We start from the raw sequence: 21,426 nt of genomic DNA, 5'->3' as shown, positions 1-21,426 counted from the left end.
TTTCTGCAGATCTCTACCTATATATGGACACACCAATATCTATATCTAGATCATCTATATCTCCCTACAGAGTTAGGGAGAAAGATGGTTCTATGCATGCACTTTTTTAAAAAGTTGAGGACAACCTGTTTATATTATAAAAAAAAAAACTTTGATTTACTTAAATTTTTGCCGGTAAAGACTAAATTTTGTGAGGTGTATGTAGTTTTTTTTAAAGACCCATCAATGTCCTAAAAGAAACAGAGGTTGTGATGGGTGAGTTGTATTTCCAGGGGATTTTATCATCTGTTGGTCACCCCTAAAACCTTCATAAATTAAAGCTAAGCCTATTTTCCTTTTTTTAAAAATATATTTTTTAATTATTTGACAATTTCATGCACGTATATAATGTATTTTGATCAAACCTACCTCCCATTTTCTCTCCTTCCAATTCCTCTCCTCCCCAGCACCTGCTCTCCCCTGCCAACTTCATACGCTCTTTTCTGAAGACCTACTGCATCCGCTTGGTGATGCCGGCACGTGCTTGGGTGCAGGGCAGGCTACTGCAGCCTTTAGCTCCTCGGGGCTGGCTTCACGGGATCAAACCGGCTTTCCCTGCCCCAGCAACTGCCCATAGCTCCTCAGGTAGGGGTGAGATTTCATGAGCCCCTCCCCATGCATGCTGGGATTTTGGCTGGCATAATCAGGTGCAGGTCCTGTGTACACAGCCCCGACCACTGGGTGTTCAAGTGTGCAATGGCCCTGCCGTGTCCAGCAAATAGCTTTTGTTTTTGAAACAGTCCCTTTAGTCATAATCTGTCTTGTTGGTCGCATGCATACTGGTCACATGCAAGAGGGAGGCTGGGGCATTACTGCCATCTCTGCCATCAGAGAGGTTTATTGGGGAGACGAGGTGACTGACTCCTTTGTGTAACTGAGGAGTTGAGAAGTGGCCTAAGTCCCTCTGTCCCCTATTCATTAATGAAGCACCCCTTACTCCATGATTGTCTCATCCACTCCATCACCCATTTGTCCTCCATCTATTTGATTATTATGTACCAGGTTTGATAACGAGTAAAGCAGATAGGAACATGAATGACATGGAGGAAAAATGTTAAAGTTGATGCAAAAGTCAATTTCTAAATTCTGTTCTTACTGGGTCAGTTGTCCGTTCTCACCTAAAGAGTAGCAGAACACACTGCTATAGGGGAGGCCACGTTTTCTCATTAAAACACTTTGACCTTATCAAACACAGATCGATCATTTATATGATCAGTACAGAGCTTTAAAGCTATGCTGCATTTTAGTATTTGTTGCTGTTAGAATTAAAAGTAAAACATGCCACAATTCTGTATACCCAATTACACTATATAAAATGAAATCTGTACTTGACATTTATAAAAGTCACTGTGCTAGCTACAAAACTCTCAATCAAAGATTTAACTAGCAAAGGACTTGTTAACAATGCAACAGTTCAGAAGGATGTTGGGGTCTCTTAACGAAGGAGTAAAACAGAATGTGGAATGAGGGATTTGCATGTATTTGTTAAGTTTCCTTGTAGGCAGTAAATACATTCCAAAATTTATACTAATTTTACTGAAACACCTTTCAAAAATAATCTAGAGATCTATCTATGTTTTGCCACAAAACAGAAAAACATTATATATGGGTGAATAGTAAAAATTTAAAAGCAATGCCCATAAAAGATGAAAGATGGCATTTTCTTATGTACAATGTTACTGTGAAGCAGTTTTAATTTTTTTTTTGCCACAAGTAAGCAGGTATATAAAAAGGAAAGGACCTGACATAAAATCCCAGCAAAGGAGACTTGGGGGAATTAAAGAGCTTTTTCAAGGTCACAAAACAGGACAGCACTAAAGTGGAGCTCTGTGGCTTTTGTAAATTCTAAGTATGTGAAGAAGTGGCCCCCATAATGGGTCGGTCCTATTCCCATGGAGAGCTCAACAGCATTTGGAATCAAGGGGGATCTCATTCATTCGTAATTAGAAATTCATCTTCATCCCCCTAAATATATTCTGCTTTCCTACTTATTCTGTGATAGATTTATCCCTAAAAAATGCACCAACCCCATCTCCTCACAGCAAGAAGCCACGACACTGGGGAAGTGAATCTATTCATTTTTCATGTAGCTATTTAAAAGAATTGTGAATACCTGAAATAGTTTCTTTATATTTTTCAAATCAAAGCAGAAAAGGGGGAGAAAAAGAGGAGAGAGTATACATAATTCCTTTCTGGTTCATTTAAGTTAAAGTATGTTCCAATGAGCACAGTATTTAAAAATATCCTGCAAATTATAATTAAAAAAAAAAAAGCACCCTCACTGCTGTGTAATCATAGAAGGCATTTACAGACATAGACAATGGTCTGGTGAGGAACCAATAAACAATGGATGCCCCAAAACTACACGGTGAAGGGAAATGAAGCCTAACTTTCTGATCACTGAGGTTTGGAGCCTGGAGAAGTTACTTAACAAAGCCTCGCTTGTAAGTCTGTTCCCATGAGGCAATGCTGCGTGAATCAGGATACAGGAGTAATGACTGTGGATGACAGAAAATTGCTGCAGTTCATGGAGGCAGCTATGCAGAGAGAATGTTTAGGCTGCTGCAGAGATTTGGAATTTGAGGTGCAATTAAGTCAGACCTCTGCCATTTGACCTCAGCTGCTTGCATGAGCCAGCCGCTACAAGATTACCGACGTAATTGCAAAGAGCTAATTGTGTGCATATTTATTTCTTGAATGCCTGTCTTTTATGCTTGAATGTCAACTCCATGAAGGAATGTGTCTAGTTCCCTGGCATGGGACCTGGCCCACAGTGGCACGTGATTAGTCTCCTCCTAACTCAGAGCACACTGTCGTCTAGGGTCTTTGTGAGTCAGAACTCAGTTGAGACCTTGAGTTTTCTACTTGGATATTATATTATAACCTTGGGCAAATCATTTAAATTCTAGGCACCCAGTTTCTTTACCAGTGAATTGGAAAAGTTAAAGAATTTACTCCACATGGTGGCTGTGGGGTTTAAACAAGATAACAGTTATTTTTAAAAGCTCCTAATGTGAGGCTGAACATGTAAGTGTCTCTCTCTAGTAGCAGACCTCCCTCATTAGCTTTTATTTGTGAAGTGGGAGTTAAGATACCCTTGAGATTTTAATTTTTTGAGACAGGGTCTCTGTGGTGATTTTGTGTATGTTCTAACAAATAAAGCTTGCCTGAAGATCAGAGGGCAAAGCCAGTCACTGGTTAGCCATAGAGGTCAGGCAGTGGCAGCACACACCTTTAATCCCAGCACTTGGGATCTCATGCCTTTAATCTCAGCCCTAGGGAGGTTGAGACAGGAAGTGATATGGCAGGGCAGAGAAAGGAAGATAAGGCAGGAGGAGGAAGGAGCTCAGGCTTTTCAGATGAGGAGTGGGTGAGGTGAGAGGTGGCTGTGGCTTGTTCCTTTGTCTTCTGATCTTTCAGAATTTACCCCGATGTCTGGCGCTGGGTTCTTATTAAGACCAATTAGGATTCGTGCTACAGGTGTCACTATGTAGCTTTGGCTGTCCTGGAACTCACAATCTAGACCAGGTTGACCTCCAACTCCCAGAGATCTTCCTGCCTCTACCTCCCCAATGCTGACATTAAAAGTGTGTGCTACCACACCTGGCACTCATATGCAGTCTGATCACCTCAGGCAGCTGAGGTGCAGTGTGGATTTCTGTATCCCATCACCAGACATCAATTTCTGATTTAGTAGAGCTAAATTCAGGCCCAAAAATCTGCATTTTAAGTATGCTCAGAAGTGGAAAACAAAAGAGAAAAAAAGACCATCTTTGGGTGGATGGGAGAAAAATCATTTTCAGTTTCTAGCCTGAAGAATCAGTAAAATTGATGCCACTCCATGTTTCCCAGTATAGCTCCTCCTACCTAGTTTTGCCTTCCATCTAGACTACCTGTACTGCCAGCAAATAGACTAGAGAAGGAACTTTGCTGACAAGGAGAACTCAGGGAAATGATAAACAGCAAAGCACATAGTTAGAAAGAAAAGAAAGACATCAGGGCTTTGGGCTGTTATCTGCTTTGTTTTGTTTTAGATAGGGTCAAGTAGTCCAGGCTGGCTTTGAACTCCCTAAGTAGACAAGGTTGGTTTTCAACTTCTGGTCATTCCATTCTCCTACCTATCAAGTGCTGGAGTTACCGGCTTGTACCACCATACCCGGCTTTATGCATTGTTGGAGATCAGAACCCAAGGCTTTTTGAATGCTAGGCAAACACGTTACCAACTGAGCCACATTCCCACAGAACCCATTTTCTAAAATATCTTTATTTCCATGATTGTTTTTTTTGTGTCGAAGTGACAACATCTACTTCTTATGGTTCTTTTCTCTTTGGTTTTAGACCATATATCACTAAGACACAGAGCTAGGATAGTAAAAGAAATGCTGGTGGGCGGGGGCATGGCTCAGTCAATAAAGTGCAAGCTTGAGGGCCTGAGTCTGGATCCCCAGTACTTACATAAAAGCCAGGCATGATGGTACATGCCTGTGAGCCCAGAACCAGGGAGGTGAAGACAGGTGGACACTTGGGTTTGCTGCTGGTTAGCTCAGCCAGACTTGCTGAATCGGTGAGGGTGGGCTCTGGATTAAGTGAGAGACCTTGTCACAGAAAGTAAGGTGGAGGCCGGAAAGGAAGAGGCTGGACACACACACATGGACCTCAGGTCATCACTCAACCACACCCACATCTGTGCACACATGTGGACGCACACATGATCCCTCTGTCCCCTCCGCACACAAGGGTTTCCCTTTCTCTTATATTAGAAGAATACTGGAACAGCCATGGAAATGATCCCATTCCCTATTTGGTCCTAGCCCATGATGTTAACTACAGCCAGCTTTTGATTTTTTTTTCAGAATGTTGTTCCCATTTTTAAGAAGTCAAATGTTCTTGAGGGTGTCAGAGCTCTCATAGATCACCTTAAAGAGAAACAGAGTACAGTGGAAATGAACCCAAGAAGCAAACAGTTAAAAAGAAAGAAGAGGAAAAAAAAGTGGGGGAATGTCCATTCATTAGGGAGAGTTTGGGTGTCAAGATGCCAGAGGATGGCTTTCCTCTTACCAGCAGGTTCTCTGGCTTGATGTCACGGTGGACGATGTTCAGGCTGTGCAGGTATTTGATGGCACTGGCCAGGTTGTACAGCATCCCACTGGCATCTCGCTCTGTGTATTTGCTAGTGGAAGTGATGGCATCAAAAAGGTCCCCGCCCTGGAAGAGAGCAGCTGGCTGAGTGGGATATTGACAGATGGACCGATAGGCTGCCCGTCGAGGGACAAACCGGAAAGGAGATGAAGGATGGACTAGAATTTGGGGGCTCCTCGGGGCTTTCTCTGCTACTCCTTTTCAAAGACCAAAGACTATGGCGATTTCTTTCCTCAGTATGAAAGATATTGACATTTTATCCTCAGCTTAAAAAGAGCAGTGACTAGTCTCCAACAGCAGACATGTGGCTGTCTCCACAGCCCCTCACCAGGGAAGAGGAGGTGGAGCTGGCTTCCCTCTGAGAAGCCTCATGTTGAGAGACTCTGGTGACATGTGCTACCTGCCACACACCAACTGCTAGCGAAGTGCAAATTCATAGTCCTAAAACTCCCCCAGAAAGACAGGTACTTCTGCAAACTTCATCCTTAACAGAATGTTCTCCTGCCTTTGAAATTATTAAGACACGTGCATGTGAAACACTGGCTGTTTCTCTTTCTTTGACTTGCTACATTTAGCTCTCTTGGAGTGGGTGTTGAGCTTTCTTTTTCAATAATGTGTTTCTCTGTAAGGAATGGAAAATGGGACCCACAGCCTGTTCTGAAGACAAGAAAGACAGGGGGAGGGGGAGGGGAAGATGGGGAACACCACAGAAAGGTTTCTGGACCTATTATTCTTCTGAATTTTTGCTTTCTGTGTTCCTTTATAATTTATCACTGCTTGATCAAACAATGATTTGGGGCTCAACATTAGGTTGATCTTATTTGAAGTCCTTTCAGGGAGTTTGGGTGTGCTTTACCAAAAGCATTTACATCATTCTTTAATATTGACTACGAAACAGCTGAGCCCAGAGCCCAAATGCATTCATATGTCACCACATAGTGAGCAACTTAATTTCCCTTTCAAAACAGTAAAAACAAAACATAGCCTTAGAGGCTGTCAGGTTTCAGGTTTCACAAACCACCCTGGCATCTCTGTCCCCTGGTCAAGTTCCACCCTGGAAACTTCTCTCACTGTTGGGCAAGCAATGGTTCTTCCACAAACAAACCTAAACCAATGTTTTATACCTCTGCTTTCTGTTTCTCAAAGACAGGGCTGTCACATAGGTAGGACGTTTGTTCCTGAGCCACGGGAAGAGGTGGAATGTTCTCTGTGGTCTAGTGGAACCCCTCACCCTTAGTTAGACAGCAGGGCATGTGTGGCGGTATGTGACAGCCTGCAAAGACCCAGATGCTGTCCTGGTCACCTAGGCTCCAGCCCCGAAGGCAGTCCCTTCCGGCTCAGACAGGACACTTTCTCCCCTACTTGAGACATCTTCGTTATGCAGAGAGAACTCACAAAGGCTGTTCAGTGCACTGAAGGCATTGCTGTAAATTGATCGGCTTACAGTTGGTGATTGGACTGAGATCTGTCCCCAGATGCATCATCAAATGCCTCTATTTCTCATCCCCAAATTTAACTTGGCCTCATTCTTCCCCACAAAATCAGCCTACAGTGAGCTGACCAATAAAAATGGGGAGGTTAATCATATTTTTAATAGCATACTGCAGGGCACTAGGAATGAGTTGAAGCCATTGGTTTAAAGAGCCAAGCTATGGTGAAATTCTGTCCTGTGAGCTGGAGACAGTATAATTTACAAGGTGAGTAAAGTAGTGATTAGATAATAAAATGTGTCTATAAAAATTTTAACAAATAAAAGGACCGCTCTTTGTAAAATGACAGTTTAACATTTTTACCACAACATTGGCATGTTTTAGTCATCTCCAGACTCAAATATGGCAGTGGAAGTAGTTTTTCTTTTAAAAGAAAAACAGAATACACACCTTTACTAATTCCATGACGAGATACAGTTCAGTGGGCACATCCATCTCTTCAATCAAGAGAACAATGTTGGGGTGCTTCACTCTCCTTAAGATAGACACCTCATTCTGGATCATGTGCTCCTGTGCAAGGGAGAAGCCATTTTAATAAACTTGAAATGTATGAGGAACCAACTCAAAATAGGATGACAACCTAAAGATAAGAGAGATGCATTTTGGTGAAATGTAACAGTATTCTGAAGACCCTAAAATAATTAATGACATCTATAACTTTCTAGAAAAAGACAGAATGAATCTTAGATAACAAATATAAGGGAAGAAAATAAAGCGAGCAAAGATGAGGAGAAGAAATGAAATCAAATCATCCCAACTACTTTTATTCCAGGAATATCTATCTATCTATCTATCTATCTATCTATCTATCTATCTATCTATCTATCTATCTATCTCTATCTATCTCTATCTATCTATCTATCTATCTATCTATCTATCTATCTATCTATCTATCTATCTATCTATTTTCAGGAGTATTTATATAGTTATACATTCTTCTAAGTTTGTGCCATTCTGTTCCATCAGAATGCATCTCTTGGGCTGCACTGAATTAGGAAGCTGGTTTCTGTTTCTCTCTACCCTTGAATGCTAGCTTCACAAGAGCAAATAAAATGGGTACGCACTTTGCCTCGACATTTACTTTTCTTGATGATTTTCAGGGCATACTCCCGAGCAGTTGACCTGCAAATAGAAAATAAAACTTAATTTTTGGATCAATTGAGTCCTTTCATTGGGAGTTAATTTCTTGCTTGTAGGTCTCAGTGTTTCTGTTTTTGAAAGAAACAGACTTCTGTACGAAGAAGTCTGCAGATGTTTACGGGTTTACCCCACCTAAGGACAGTGAATGTGTTAGCACAGACAGACCTGGAGGGATGCAGCCATGTTTACTCAGAAGACACTGCCATTGTGACTGTTTAAGCCCCATGGCTGCTGTCCCTTCTCCTGATGGTCATGAGCAGGGGTGCAAAGCATATGTGGGTAATTGTCCTCTCTGCTACTCTTTCAATTATCCCCCACCCCTGCCACACACAGGGTCTCCCTAAATAGCTGGCCTCAAACTGATGATCCTCCTGCATCAGCTACCAGAGTGTTGGGAATCAAAGTGTGATCTATTGGGCCCAGTCAGTCTTTCTTGGGGTTCCGTCTCCACAAGAGTGACTATGACAGTTGTCTGAACAGCTCTCAAGTCCCCCTGAACTCTCCTGAGAAGCGGATCACACTCTGTAGATGTCCGTTCAGTGTCAGAGACTGAGGGTGAATTTCTGGAGAACCCAAGAGGGATGAGGCTCAAAGAGGAAAGAGAAAGGATGAAACCTTTTCTGGAGCTTCCTAAGACCCATTGGGCCTTCTGTGGCTGTCCATCACAGTATGAAATGGAAAGGTGATTAAAGTCAACTTACTTCCCCATAGCCACGTGCCAAGGACAAAAGCTCAGACCCTGAGCTTCCCGGATAGCCCAGCCACATGCCCGATGCACGTGGGACAGAGGGGTCACCATGCTGTCACCTTGCCATAAGTGTTAATAGGGCCAATATTTCTAAGATATTCGGACACCAAACCCGAGGGCATGGCTATTGTTAGAGGACACAACACACAGGAAATTACGCTAAATGGCGGCCTCGCAAGCAAGACGCTTTCATTTCTGGCACAAGACCCGCAGATCCCAGCCTTTTCATTACAGAGACGCGTCACTTGTCTGGATCCACATGGCTGTGGCTGGAACGAGGCTGATGAAGGAGCAATTTGGAAAAGGGAATTTCAAATTCTTCGTATGGAATTTAATGGGATGCCCACTTGTATGCTTAGAGCAAAGAAAATGGTTTTTCTATAGACCAATTTAGAGGCCAAGTATTAAAATATCTGTTACTTTAATATCATGGGCCTTTTAGAAACTAGTAACATGTACTATTTCTAAAAATGCTTGTTACTGTACTTTCAGGCCCCAGCACAGAAAACACTCAGTAAACCTTACGTTGTTATGATGAAATCTGGGGGGAAAGCCAGAAGGTAATGACTTTGAAGCCTTCCTTCTCTGCTAGAAGTCTTTTATAGCCATGGCTACTGTGGAATCTGGGAAGGTGGAGTTTTTCTTTATAGGCAGGCAGACATCCTTGTGCTGGTGACAGGGTTGTCTCCCAGAAGGCCAGGATCTTACATTCTGTCCCAAGCCTACCATGGAGGGGAAGATGGAATCAAGCGTGGGTTGGGTAGCCTCAGGCCTTGTAAAGAAGTATGTGACACCTCTCTAGCTAGAACATTTTATAACACCAACATCCTACCAAATGTACTCACATCTTCTATCAGACAACACACCACAGAAGACCACTCAGCTTAATATCACAACAATTCTTTCTTGACTTCTTAGAGGCAGAGCTGTAGTCATGGAATAATAACCCTTAATTACTGTAAGTATGCATTTAGAGGAGCAGCTAGTCTTCAAAAATGAGCCCCAAAGCAGGTATTAGTGCCAACTATAAACCATAAGGTAACAATGCCAAGGCACAGTTTAACCAAAATAACAAACTTGATTTAAGGCATGGAAGATAATTCTGGATGTCCGGCTTGCTGCTAACAACACAGGTCATTTGCTTGTTTCTTCCTGCTATTACATTCCTGTCCTTTCATGGGACTCTCTAGGCCATGGAAGAGCAGCAGTACCAGAGAATTATGTCTTTCTCCTTGTCTAGGGCAAATCAGTTGGTAAGGTCACCTTCCCATTAAATATGGCCTAAGGTTGGAGCCCAAGTGCAAGTTGGGCTTGCAAAACCAGGAATTCTGACAGCATGGACTAGTCACTTTCTTGTTGGACTTAAGGCTGCTCCACAGATAGTAGCCATGCCTGACAGTTATCAGGGCCAAGGACATGTGATGAGACACTAGCTAGGGAAGAACCTGCAACTACTGCTCTGCTAATGAGACATAGTATTACATTGACTCCTAATGGCTTCTCATCATACGAGTTGATTACAGCATACCTGACCCCTCATCCGAGAAGCCCCCTACTGCCGCAGGTGATTGACACCAGGACCCACAACTGGTCAAGGTGCTGAGAGTGATTCCGGTGCCCAGCCTTAAACAGGACATCATATCACACCTTCCTCCCAAAGGTCAGGGATCATTGTGGAAGAGGTAGTGGAGACTGTAAGAGCCAGAGGTGGTGAATGTCTACAAGGACATGAATGTACAGTAGCTGAGACAGCGCTCACAAGACCCACACAAGCTCAAGCTAGACAAAATTCCAGCATGGAGATGGGGAGAGTGCAGGAAGTTCCACTCCTAGCCGAGGAGCTATTGATAATTGGTGGCTGCTGGAGAAGGAGAGTTAGTTTTCTTTAAGGGTTGTGCTCCTGGTAGTCCAGGATAACCCAGTGAATGGCCACATGCTAAGAGCTCTTAGATGACGTTAATATAACTCAATGGATTTAAAAACAAAATGAGGACATCACGTTGGATGGGTGTGGAATGGGGGGATGGATCTGGGAGGAGATAGAGGAGATGGATGAATATGATCAAAATACAATGCATGAAAATCTCAAAGAATTTATAAAAATATTTTTAAAAATCTCATTGGCTCAAATAGCGGTGTGCTAGCAAAGAATATGCTAGAAGGCCCACAGAAGAGAAGGCCCATGTCACCCTATCACCCTGTCACTGTACCCACTGCAGAAAAACTGCCTGTGATGGCATATTACTACAGGGCAGGAACATCATTACCCATTATCCCCCAAAACATAGCAGAATGCACCCACAAGCAGCATGTGCCATTCACAACATTCTTAGCTTGTGTTTATTTTCTTGGATCTCTGTAAAATATTAAAAGAATGTTTCACAATATCTCTGGAGAGAGAGGGCACCAGCCATATGTCCTTGCTCAGCAGGAGCTGGAGGCTGACACTTTTGGAGCAATCTGGTATTTAGACTCTAAAGTTTCACGCAGTGAGCCCAAGATGTGAACTCATGCAAAATGAACACAAGCCAAGTGAGAAAGAAAGAAAGAAAGAAAGAAAGAAAGAAAGAAAGAAAGAAAGAAAGAAAGAAAGAAAGAAAGAAAGAAAGAAAGAAAGAAGGAAAGAAAGAAAGAAGGAGAGGAGAGAGAGAGAGAGAGAGAGAGAGAGAGAGAGAGAGAGAGAGAGAGAGAGAGAGAGAGAGAGAGGAAAATTCTGTATGGAGAAGTGGGAACTGTCTAACTGTCTAGTGAATGAAGGTTGGGATCCTAGGACTGAGATACCATCCTGGCGCAGGACCAGGGAGATCAACCAGTATAACTCACCACTGGGGCAACCTAAGAGATGATGAGTGCTAGCAAATGGTTAGAAAGCCCACAAAGAAAGACCATGCCAGTCTGCCAAAACAGGAGCCTTCCTACTTAAAATGCCTTTCCTGGTTTAATTTCTGCTTTATTGTTCATTGGAAAAGTGACTTTGGTGCAGGTAAGTTCCTTATTAGACTCTTGTGAGGAATCCTTTACTGGAAGCAGTTGGGTAGACAGATTTAAGTATGTGTTTGGGAACAAAGCTCTGGTCTACATGTTTAGTAGATGACTGGCCTTGGACACTTAATGTCTTCATTCTATCTTTTTATAAAATGGGAACAGCAACACTGACCTGATTGGATCATTATAATTCAATGAGATACTATAGTGTAAGGACCACAAACAGATAGATGCTCGGTAAATAGTGGTTGGTGTGGTTTCAGGAAGGGTGGATGCCAAGGTGGTCACGGAATGTTTTCTGTATCTGACAGCCAGGCAATTGAAGGCGGGCTTCCATCTGTGGGGGCTGGGGACGATGGGAGAGGAGAAAGATGAACTGACAGCACCAGCAGGGGAGATGTCCATGCCACTGACGACTGTGACTCGACCTCACGCAGAGTAAGTGCCACAGAAGGCTGCTATGCCACCGTGAGCACCCCAGGCCAGCTGGAGTACTGAGAGGAATGAGATCTGAGGGCTACTGTGTGAGGGTTAGTTAGTAGGGGCTTTGCTGTCTTGAATAAAGAAGGCGTGCTGGGGTCCAGCATCTAGGCAGATGCTGGTTCAGCTAAATCCTGGTGATGCAGGATACCCTAGGCAGACCTCCCTTTCTAAGTGGCTCAGATTCAGGCTCTTCTGTGCTACAGCAGCCTGGCCCGAGGTGTCCTCTCAGTAAAGTAGTGGTATGACACAGGGCAGGGACACTTAACACAGGTCCCAGGAACCTGAGGAATGTTCAGCTCAGTGGGAATAATGGGGGGAAGGGAGCAGGGAGACACATGTTTCATTCAAGCCAGCCCCCTGAGATCCAGAGGGATCCCCTCAAGGGATGAGCTAAATGCCCCCAGCACAGCTCTGAGAAGATGCTAGCTGTCCAGATCCCCAACACAGGCAACTGCCCAGGACAGAGCTCTGAGTGTGATACTGAGCTGAGGTTTTGAGGTCACTTCCCTAAGGGCTGACACTATTTGTCGTCACTTCTCTGCCCTGTGTCCTCCAGCCACTGTCCTTGAGCAGTCATTAAGAACCTCTGCCTAAGTCGGGCATGGAAAATGCCTGTAAATCTGACACTCGGAAGGCAGAGGCAGGAGGATGGTGAGTTTGAGGACAGCTTGAAAGGACCTTGACTCTAAACCCACAGGGTCTGTAGTTTATCCATCTGAAAATATTTTCACAGATCAAGTACCATTTTTGTAGACTTGGCACACATGCGTTTTCAAACTTTTCAAGGTTATTGTCATAAATAATTTTTATTTTGGTATACATTAGAGATCCAACTCTATAAAAGAACATTCTTGAGGAGAGGAAGTCTTCAAAATAACTCCTCAAGAAAAATAATATAAAAATATTACCTGCCAGACCTGGGAAGCTTTTCTAGATACGCTGAGTAAAAATCAAAGTCTTTCTATCTTAGAGAGCATCCCAGGAATTGTTACATTTTTACAGTCTGTTTTTAGATGGCTTTTGTTTATTAATTTTTATTCTTTGTGTCTCTGGGGTTGAGACGTTAACTTAATCCGTATGTGTCTCTGTCTGAAAATGGAGACTGGGTCATGGAAACCATGGAGGCCAAGTGTTTCCTTGAACTTCCCACACAGACAGACCCCTGCTTACCTCTCTATGCATTCCTTGACGACAGCGAAATTTCCATCCCCTATTGTTCTCCCAACTTTGTATCGCTCAGTTATTGTAGCAGGAATCTGGAAGCCTTCCTCAGACTCTTCTGAAAGAATTATTAGTGTGTTTTTATTGATAGAGAAGGAGGCACAGACCACAAAAGATACTTTTCTAAGAATCACCTCACAGACTGGAATCAATTCAGAAGCACTGTGGGCAGTCCCCTCCCTTGCAGGCTCATATAGACTCCACGGTTTTTAACCAAATGATTAATTAAAAAGAACACCTATTGGGCCCACCTGGACCTATATCACTGCCACTTATGTTTTCTGCTTCAGCGGGGATTCAGAGGAGGAAATTCTGCATTTTGAACTTCATGCTAATTTGATCAATAGCCCTCACTGAATACCCATTGTATTCAGAGAAATGACATTCTTATGTACAGGGCAGAGAAAAGCATTTCTGGAGGGATGCTGAGCAGCTTGACATTGTACAAGCATGAAAAGGTCCTGCTGTTTGGACATTGAGCTTGACTCCATCCTGAAATGGATATCTTTGCAAAATTCCTTATGCACTCAGGGTTGCTGGCCACCCCTCCCTAGTATCAATGAGCAGATTTTAGACAAATGTTCTCACCAAGGAACCTGCATGGCAGATGTCGAGTTTAAACCCTGATATCTATTATGTCTGTGAGCAGAACAGTTTTTGTAATAACATAGCATTTTCTCCCTCTGAAAATGTATTTTGAAATATTTTACAAATGCCTAATAATGCTTTAAATAGCCAAGGCTATAAAATTAAATAAGCCATGCTTGGGTCACATAAATATGACGCATCACCTTTAACATGTCAAGGGTATAAAAACCCTTTTAAATCTGGGCTGTAAAATGTACATGCTTTAAAGTTATAAATCCCAGCTTGCCCCCAAGCTACCCACATGCAAAATGGCATAGGAGCCTGGTGAGCTTCCTAACTGTGCTCTCCTCCTGGCCTGTCCTCATACACTGGATTTCCTCCCTCAAAATAAATTTGGGTGTGAAGGGGGTTTCTGGTAAGTTTTGTAGCTTGTACTGCATGTGTGGTGCTGGGGAGGAAGGAATGGAAAGTCGTCTGAGGCCCTTTGTGCTGGCCTCACAGGGCTTGCGCAAACGGGCTGCCTTTTCTAGAAAGTAAAGTCAAAACGCAGGCAATTGGCTCTCCTATACCCTGTGCATCTTCACGGCCTCCACGCTGTGGATGGCACTTCCCTCCTGGATCACTGGAAGCTACCTGGGCAATGCCCAGAATAAAGTGAGGGCTGCAGTCCATGCCTCCTCCCTTAGCCCACCCAGGAAAGAGTCATGATTTTGCCCGGGTCTGAAAGACTTGACCTGGGATTTTCATCTTCTCCTTGAGGAGGGGAGGAAATGGTTGTGGGTTATCTGAATTTACAAACCATCTGCCAGATGATAGGGTCCTAGGACTCTGTACCTGGGTGATACAGGAGTTAGCCATGACCTCTGGGATAATTGTGATCGTACAGATGGGGTCACCTGTCCTCTCTTCCAGTGGAAACATTCAGTGGGCCACCCATCCAAGACACAACATCTGGGGTTTTTCTACCAACTATTGATAAAGGATCCAGTCCCTCTAGACTCAGCCTAGGTTTAGTCAAGGACCATTGCATTTCACTGGGTGAACACAGCACACTGGAATGAAGGAGACTCCTAGATGACTGGAATACAGTTTCAACACATGCAAAAATGTCTGCTATAACCATGGTAAGAAGCAAACGATTCCCATGTGAGTCATGTGTCTCACTTAATGTAAGAGAATCCCTTAGAGGATGCATTCTTGGAAAAATATCAAGTCACATCACTTGAAGCAGAGGAACTTATTCTTAACAGTGGCTTAATCTCAAAACTCTTCCTTTTCCACATTATTTCCCCTCATTGATTTGAGCCTGATTACAGCCCAGGAGGGTGGAAATGCTGACATTTAATAATTTGCATTTCTATAAAAGGGGAACTAAGACAGGGCTTGTTCCACACCATCCAGCCAGTTGGCCAAAAAGTCAACACTCTAATCCAGACCGCTTTCTTACATCACAGAGAAATTCTAATGCAAATTAGTTTAGGGGACAAGCAGTATGTCTTTGCAGTTAGCAGTGCTTCTTCCTGTAAAGTTATAGTTTGATCAGTTGAATTCCCTTAAGTTGGAGCCCACCTACAGGTGCTCATACACAAGACACAGTTGTCTTTTCACTTCCAAAAAGGGAGTAGAGCTTGGAGCACAAAGGCAGGCAGTAGCTGGTCTTCCTAGGCATCACACACCCACACAGGATGTGAAAGCACTCAGTCCGGCCAACTTCTCTTTCCCAGTCTCAGACAGAGGGTGCTAATGCCTATAGGAGTCACCCACTCCTGTCCCCAATGACACCCCGCCCCCACGAGCTGCTGGAGTTTGGCTACTCATTGTGTTTGAGATGTTATAGTTTTCAGAGTAAATACAGCTAACTCCTCCTCCATCCGCCCTGCAAGCTGCGCTTTTCCCCAGCTCATCACCTTCCCCAGGGCCGTCATTCTCATCCATTGAGCTGCAGACTTTTGTGGAGGAAAGTGAAGTAGAGGAGCCGCCATGCTGAGAAATCTGTAAGGGAACAGGAACAGAATACAAAAACCTGGGTCAGAGTGATGGAGCCTCCACACACCATACCCAGCCCAGGATCTCAGGAGCTAGTGTTGCCCCTCCCAGGGAGGAACTGCTCTTCAAACTTGGGAAAGGAGATCTTAAGAATATCTAAGGAGGGTCATAAATCCCGCCCTCGCTATTAGCCAGTAAGAGTTTGTATTGACTGGGAATTGTTGGAAACCTGGATGCCCATGACTCCTTCTCTCAAAATTAGCATCCTTGAGCTCCAGTCTGCCAGATTTTAGGCATCTCACTTCTGTTTTCTAGTCTATGCTGAGAGTCTCAAATGTGGTGCCGTTCTGGCTTTATTTCTATTTTTACAATAACAAAAAGTCTTTTAAGTTAGTTATGGACTATTCTTAAAAAAAAAAAAAAGCAAATAACTCAGCTTTAGCAAAACTTTAAGAGAAAAGTAGAAGACTGGATTTGTTACTCTCACTTTGAGATAAAGACACACAGCCAATAGGAGACCAGCTATTATCTCTCATACATAATATGCCTGAGAGAAAGGCAAGAATGAAAGCCTAGGCCAGGAGAGTCTCCTGTAGTCTGGATGGATTCTGACCGAAGACCCATGAGAGCAAACAGGGTATTGAGTCCCTTAGAGGGAAAATATTCAATATCACAACTGGCTGGGAGAGTATTTGACAAGGGACGCTTCCGTCTCTGCCCCTACTTCTCGAGAAAACAGCTTGCACACAGTTATGCTATTTCTAAATAGTGAACACAGCTCATCCTAAAAGATCTTCCTTCTGTTCCCCTGGGTTTATCCACTTGGTTGGCCTGATGGGAGCAGGAGGCGGTGAGGGGGCGGCATTGGCTCATGGTGCCGGCTGTCTGTGGAGCAGAGAGAAGGGAGAGCGGCTGTAGTTGCATTGATCACGAAGCGGCGAGGAGAAGCTAACATGACCTACATTTCCTCTGCTTACCCGTCTCCCATTCAACCTCCACCCCATTCCAGCCAGCTATGGCTGAGCACAAACAGGGCAGAGGAGTTGTATGTGGCTCACACCCAACAGCCTCCTGCACAGAAACCCCAAATACCTGCTTCTTCACAAAACAGATTTATGTGTTTGGGGATACACCATCTAACCATTCCAGGGCCATCTGAGGCAAGCACCACAGAACCTCTCCTGAGTGACAAAGGACAGAGATGGATATATCCCATTGGTGAGTTCATTGATCTTGACAATTGACAAGCTTAGAATGAAAATTATACTAACCATGATACTTCTGCTTCCTTACAGGACATTTCAGAAGTTTTGATGTTATATTGTATACCCCCAAATGTCATACAGCTTGTATAATGTGCCTTGTACTTCCCTGTATCACAAAAATCTTCTCCCAATAAGCTTGGTGACTCGAGTCTTTCCCCCATATTCTCTCAGCTAGCCTCCTTTTAACTAGGAACATCATAGATTCAAAGATTCTGATTTCCAAACAGAGTTTTTGTTTGTTTGTTTGTTTGTTAGTACAGAATCACAGCCCACCATGTTGAAGGCACAGTAAATGTATCAGCTTCGAAGCCATGCTCTACTGACCTCCAAGAATGCCTGTTTGCAAAAACTTTATACTTATAATATCTGCATGGAACGCTGAGACAAGGCAGATTTAGTATGTCGCTCCCTGGAGAAAATAAACATTCACATGACCACACTGGAGGGGAAGGTGTGTGCTTTCCAGAACAGCGAGATGTTTTCCTGCATCATTCCAAACGCAATGATGATTCAGGCAGAAACGCATGAAATAAAACGGATAGGCTGGAGAACTTCTCTTCTGGGCTGTCTAACCCTTAGGTGTCTTCTCTCAGCATCACAAATGATGTTTCATAACGTAGGTATATCATGGTTTGGATGTGGCAGATGCTGCCTTGTCGTGTTATATTCCATATTTTACAGTCCAAAGACATTGTTTCATCAAGCACCCAAGTTAACAGATTAGTGTATTTGCTCGCAAAGATGCCACAGTCTATATACTCAGTTAAAAAGGCTGCTTCCATTAGTAAGGCCATCAGGTGCTCTGCAGGGAACTCTGACCCTGAGTACATGGTAACATCTTTTAAAATGTGTAGCGTTCTATAAACTTGCTGTGTATTCTTCAGTAAACTGTCTCGCTGACTAGTGAAGTGCGTTTTCAACAGAGCAGCAAATGTCTGCTGCTATGGACGCCCGCCACCCTACCAGCTGTTTTTGTCCTATCAGATGAACAAAAGTCCCCAAGGTTTCTAAGCTCAGTTCATTTTGCATTTTTTAAAGAGTAGGGTCAACACAAGTATGCTGATATCTACAATTGCTTTGGCTTTTTCAACTCTAAATCTGTGTTTTTGAAAATATAGCCCATGCCATTTCAAATTCCTTGCTGGTTGAGACTAGTAGATGACCGGTGGTTTTAAGGGAAAAGCTTATTTATGTATAAAGAGGGTATTCTGGAAATGGAAAGTTCTAGTTTTCTTTATTATGCTCAAGTACAGTAAAATAAATCTATTGAGCTTCTAAGGGCATTATCTCTTCTCTCTCCAAAGAAGTAAGAAGCTGAATACTATGCACTTTTCAATGGCAATGACCCCCTCACAGAACTTCAGGAGCTGAACTGGACCTTAAATGTGACCCTTTCCACCCCATTTCCACTCAGAGATCAAACTCCCCACTACAGAAAGGTGCAGCCAGTACTGTGGATATTTTCTATTCATCATTTTTGTTGCCCATTTCTAGAGTTACCCAGTATGAAAATGGAATCCATTCCCACAAGACAGACTTTAGATTTTTGGAAACCAACAGGACTTCCTCTGAGCCTCCTTTCCCAATTTGTAGATGCCCGTACTTTCTTGTTCATCATGTGATAAAGACCTGTGATTCTCCCACCTCCTGGAGGCATGCCAGAGCTGCCAATCCTCTTTAAACCCAGTACTCAAAACTGAAAGCCACCATCTAAATGTGCTCAACCAGCACTGGACCTTCTTTCTCCTGAACAGAAAGTTAATTCACGTCAAGGTCATGCTGACTTCTCTGTAGTGCCCCATTTTAACAATTTATCAACCTCACAGGCGAACCCATTTCCCTATTTGAGAGGTTGATTTTATGGACCAAGCGCTGAGACTTTATGTTAAATGCCATCCTGAATAGTATTCATTTATTTTATATTTTTTCCTAGACTATTAATTTTTGGATTCTGGTTTTGCCATCCCACCCACTACCCTCTCCTTTCCCTCCCTTCCACCATGCCAGCAATCCGCATGGCTCTCTGTGGGAGCTGTTATTAATCTGCCTAGGTATGCCTAGACACTTAGATTTGAATTTGCATGTTTGGCTTGAAAACGGTAACGAGCACATATAATGAGCTCTTTAGAAGTGACCTAATGAAATCTGCCAGTCCTTCATATGGACTGACAGACACCGAAGAGACCGACTGCTTCTAAATGTAGTTACTCTACCTACTTTATGGTAAGTGGACAAATCACTGGAGATGGTCCATGCTGGTGAGGTTTTATGGTGATTTCAGTTAGTTTGCTAATTCGGAGGCCTCAGGGCCTATAGTACAAAACACATGGTTACTTTAGAATTTAACACAATTAGCTGCCCGGAGAGGTGCCATGACATTTGAGATGTCATCGCCTCCCCACATTTTTAATGAGAACCATTTGGGCAGGTTGCTGACACCTGGAGGCTTTTACAGAACACCTCCATAAAAGCGCTGCCCTGCAAAGTAAGAACACACCCCCAAGCATAATGATTTAGCCTGGGATCACATAACAGATGGGGATGGACGTGGCAAACTTTTTGAAGTAAGTGAGAAAGCTGAGCTAACAGCTCTAACCACATTTTACCAAGATGTATATGACGACTCTGCTGTCAAAGACACAGTTCATTTTTAAATGTTATGAGTTACTTATGGCATTTGTATGAATGTTGTCACTCAGCCAGGGTCCACACTGTATCAAGATTTGGAAAATATCCAATCGATACAATTGACTCAAGCAGAGTAGACAAATCTATCACATAACCCAGCTTTGGCTGGAGAATGGTACTATCTTCAGATTCTGCCTTGGCATATAATTATGTTTTGCTGATGTGGAAAGAGGCTGAAAAGAACCAAGAAACCCAGTGCTCACCCTTGTTTGAGTTCTGAATTAGCTTTATAAAAGAAACATAAGAAATAAATGCTTCACAGACTAACCACTGTCTGAATAATCTTGATGATGGGTCTACAGAGAGTTTGAAGACAACTCAATAGAGCAACATGAAAAAAAAATGTTTGTGTAGGGCACTGGAGTCTAACAAGAGTTGGTGGGATATAGAAAAGCCATGCATTCCTTTACTCCCCAAGTGGTTATAGAACAGAAGGCTGAGAGCACCAATCTGCAATGACCAACAGAAGCCCACTCTGAAATAAGGCAGACTCTGTCTACAGTACTGATACCGTGTTCTTCCTAAATTAACTCTACACAGAACCAAGAATAAATGTCTGAATATTTAAAAACTCATAAATGTTCAGCCAGATTGTTTAAAAGACCAAAAAGCTATTACTCAGGAAATTGGTTTGTTGATAGAAGGGGCACATGAAAATGATGATCTTGGATTATATCTTTGCTAGAGAGACCATGGGAGCTAAGATTTCAAAAGTGAGTGAATTCACTTACAATACAATCTCTGGTGCATCAGGTCCTCTCCTTTGCCTCTGCTTCAAAACCAGAACGCTCAGGCAAAGCTCCCCACACCTGCCATGTGAGCCACTTGTCCAGAATCCATCACACTGGATCACTCAGTCCTTCCACTCACTCTTCACAAACCCATAGCTTGGAAGGGGCTAAGGACGTCATCTTCTGTACCTCATGGATTGAGTCATTCCCTTAGGAATTTTCTCAAGTAGAGTTTTCAGTCTTTAATGAGGAGAGCTCGCTACTCTTTTAGACACCTACTTCATTTAAATTCAATCTCTGTTAAATGAAGATAAATGCCCTTTGGAATTATATAAATTTGGAAAATTCCCTCTAGTTGTACCATTGTAGCTATAGATACTGAATAAGTTTATCATGGAAGCAAGAAAGAGAGAAAATTATAGTCTAATAATATTAAGCTCAGCAGAAATCTAGTAAAAGTGTTAGATCTAAAACTGTAAGGATGATCTTTTTTATAATTTTTTTAAAAGATTTATTTATTTATCTTATGTATATGAGTGTTCTATCAACTTTATGCCAGAAGGGGGCATCAGATCCCACTAGAGGTGGTAGTGAACCACCAAGTGGTTGCTGGGAATTGAACTCAGGACCTCTGGAAGAGCAGCTAATGCTCTTAACCGCTGAGCCATCTCTCCAGCCCTGGTCACTTATAATTTTAATGTAATGTATATTCTAACTTGATGAGTAAATTTTTCTATTCTTTAGACTGTACTATAAATTAATTATATATACTTTTTCTAAGAAAAAGTTGAGGTATCAAATGTTTTTTTTATCATTAGTTAATTGTAAATTATTGAATATATTTATCCAATGTTTTACAAAACAAGTAGCCTGTATACATACACATATATACCCATATACATCTTCCTGCTGAAAATTCTATG

At 42.8% G+C, this 21,426-nt stretch overlaps 1 protein-coding gene across 1 annotated transcript in view; it reads right to left on the bottom strand.

The window, feature by feature from the left end:
* Dclk1 (doublecortin like kinase 1) overlaps nucleotides 1-21,426 on the bottom strand; it is a 302,407-nt gene that overhangs the window by 45,977 nt on the left and 235,004 nt on the right. The window contains 5 exon segments of the mRNA XM_037206606.1: nucleotides 5,098-5,244; nucleotides 7,059-7,178; nucleotides 7,733-7,790; nucleotides 13,195-13,303; nucleotides 15,741-15,825. Coding sequence (XP_037062501.1) covers nucleotides 5,098-5,244; nucleotides 7,059-7,178; nucleotides 7,733-7,790; nucleotides 13,195-13,303; nucleotides 15,741-15,825 — 519 coding nt within the window.

The sequence above is a fragment of the Peromyscus leucopus genome, chromosome 6, assembly GCF_004664715.2.
Source record: "Peromyscus leucopus breed LL Stock chromosome 6, UCI_PerLeu_2.1, whole genome shotgun sequence".
Lineage (NCBI taxonomy): Eukaryota > Metazoa > Chordata > Mammalia > Rodentia > Cricetidae > Peromyscus > Peromyscus leucopus.
The sequence above is the reverse complement of the archived record's forward strand: the minus strand, read 5'-3'. Positions and strand labels throughout refer to the sequence as shown.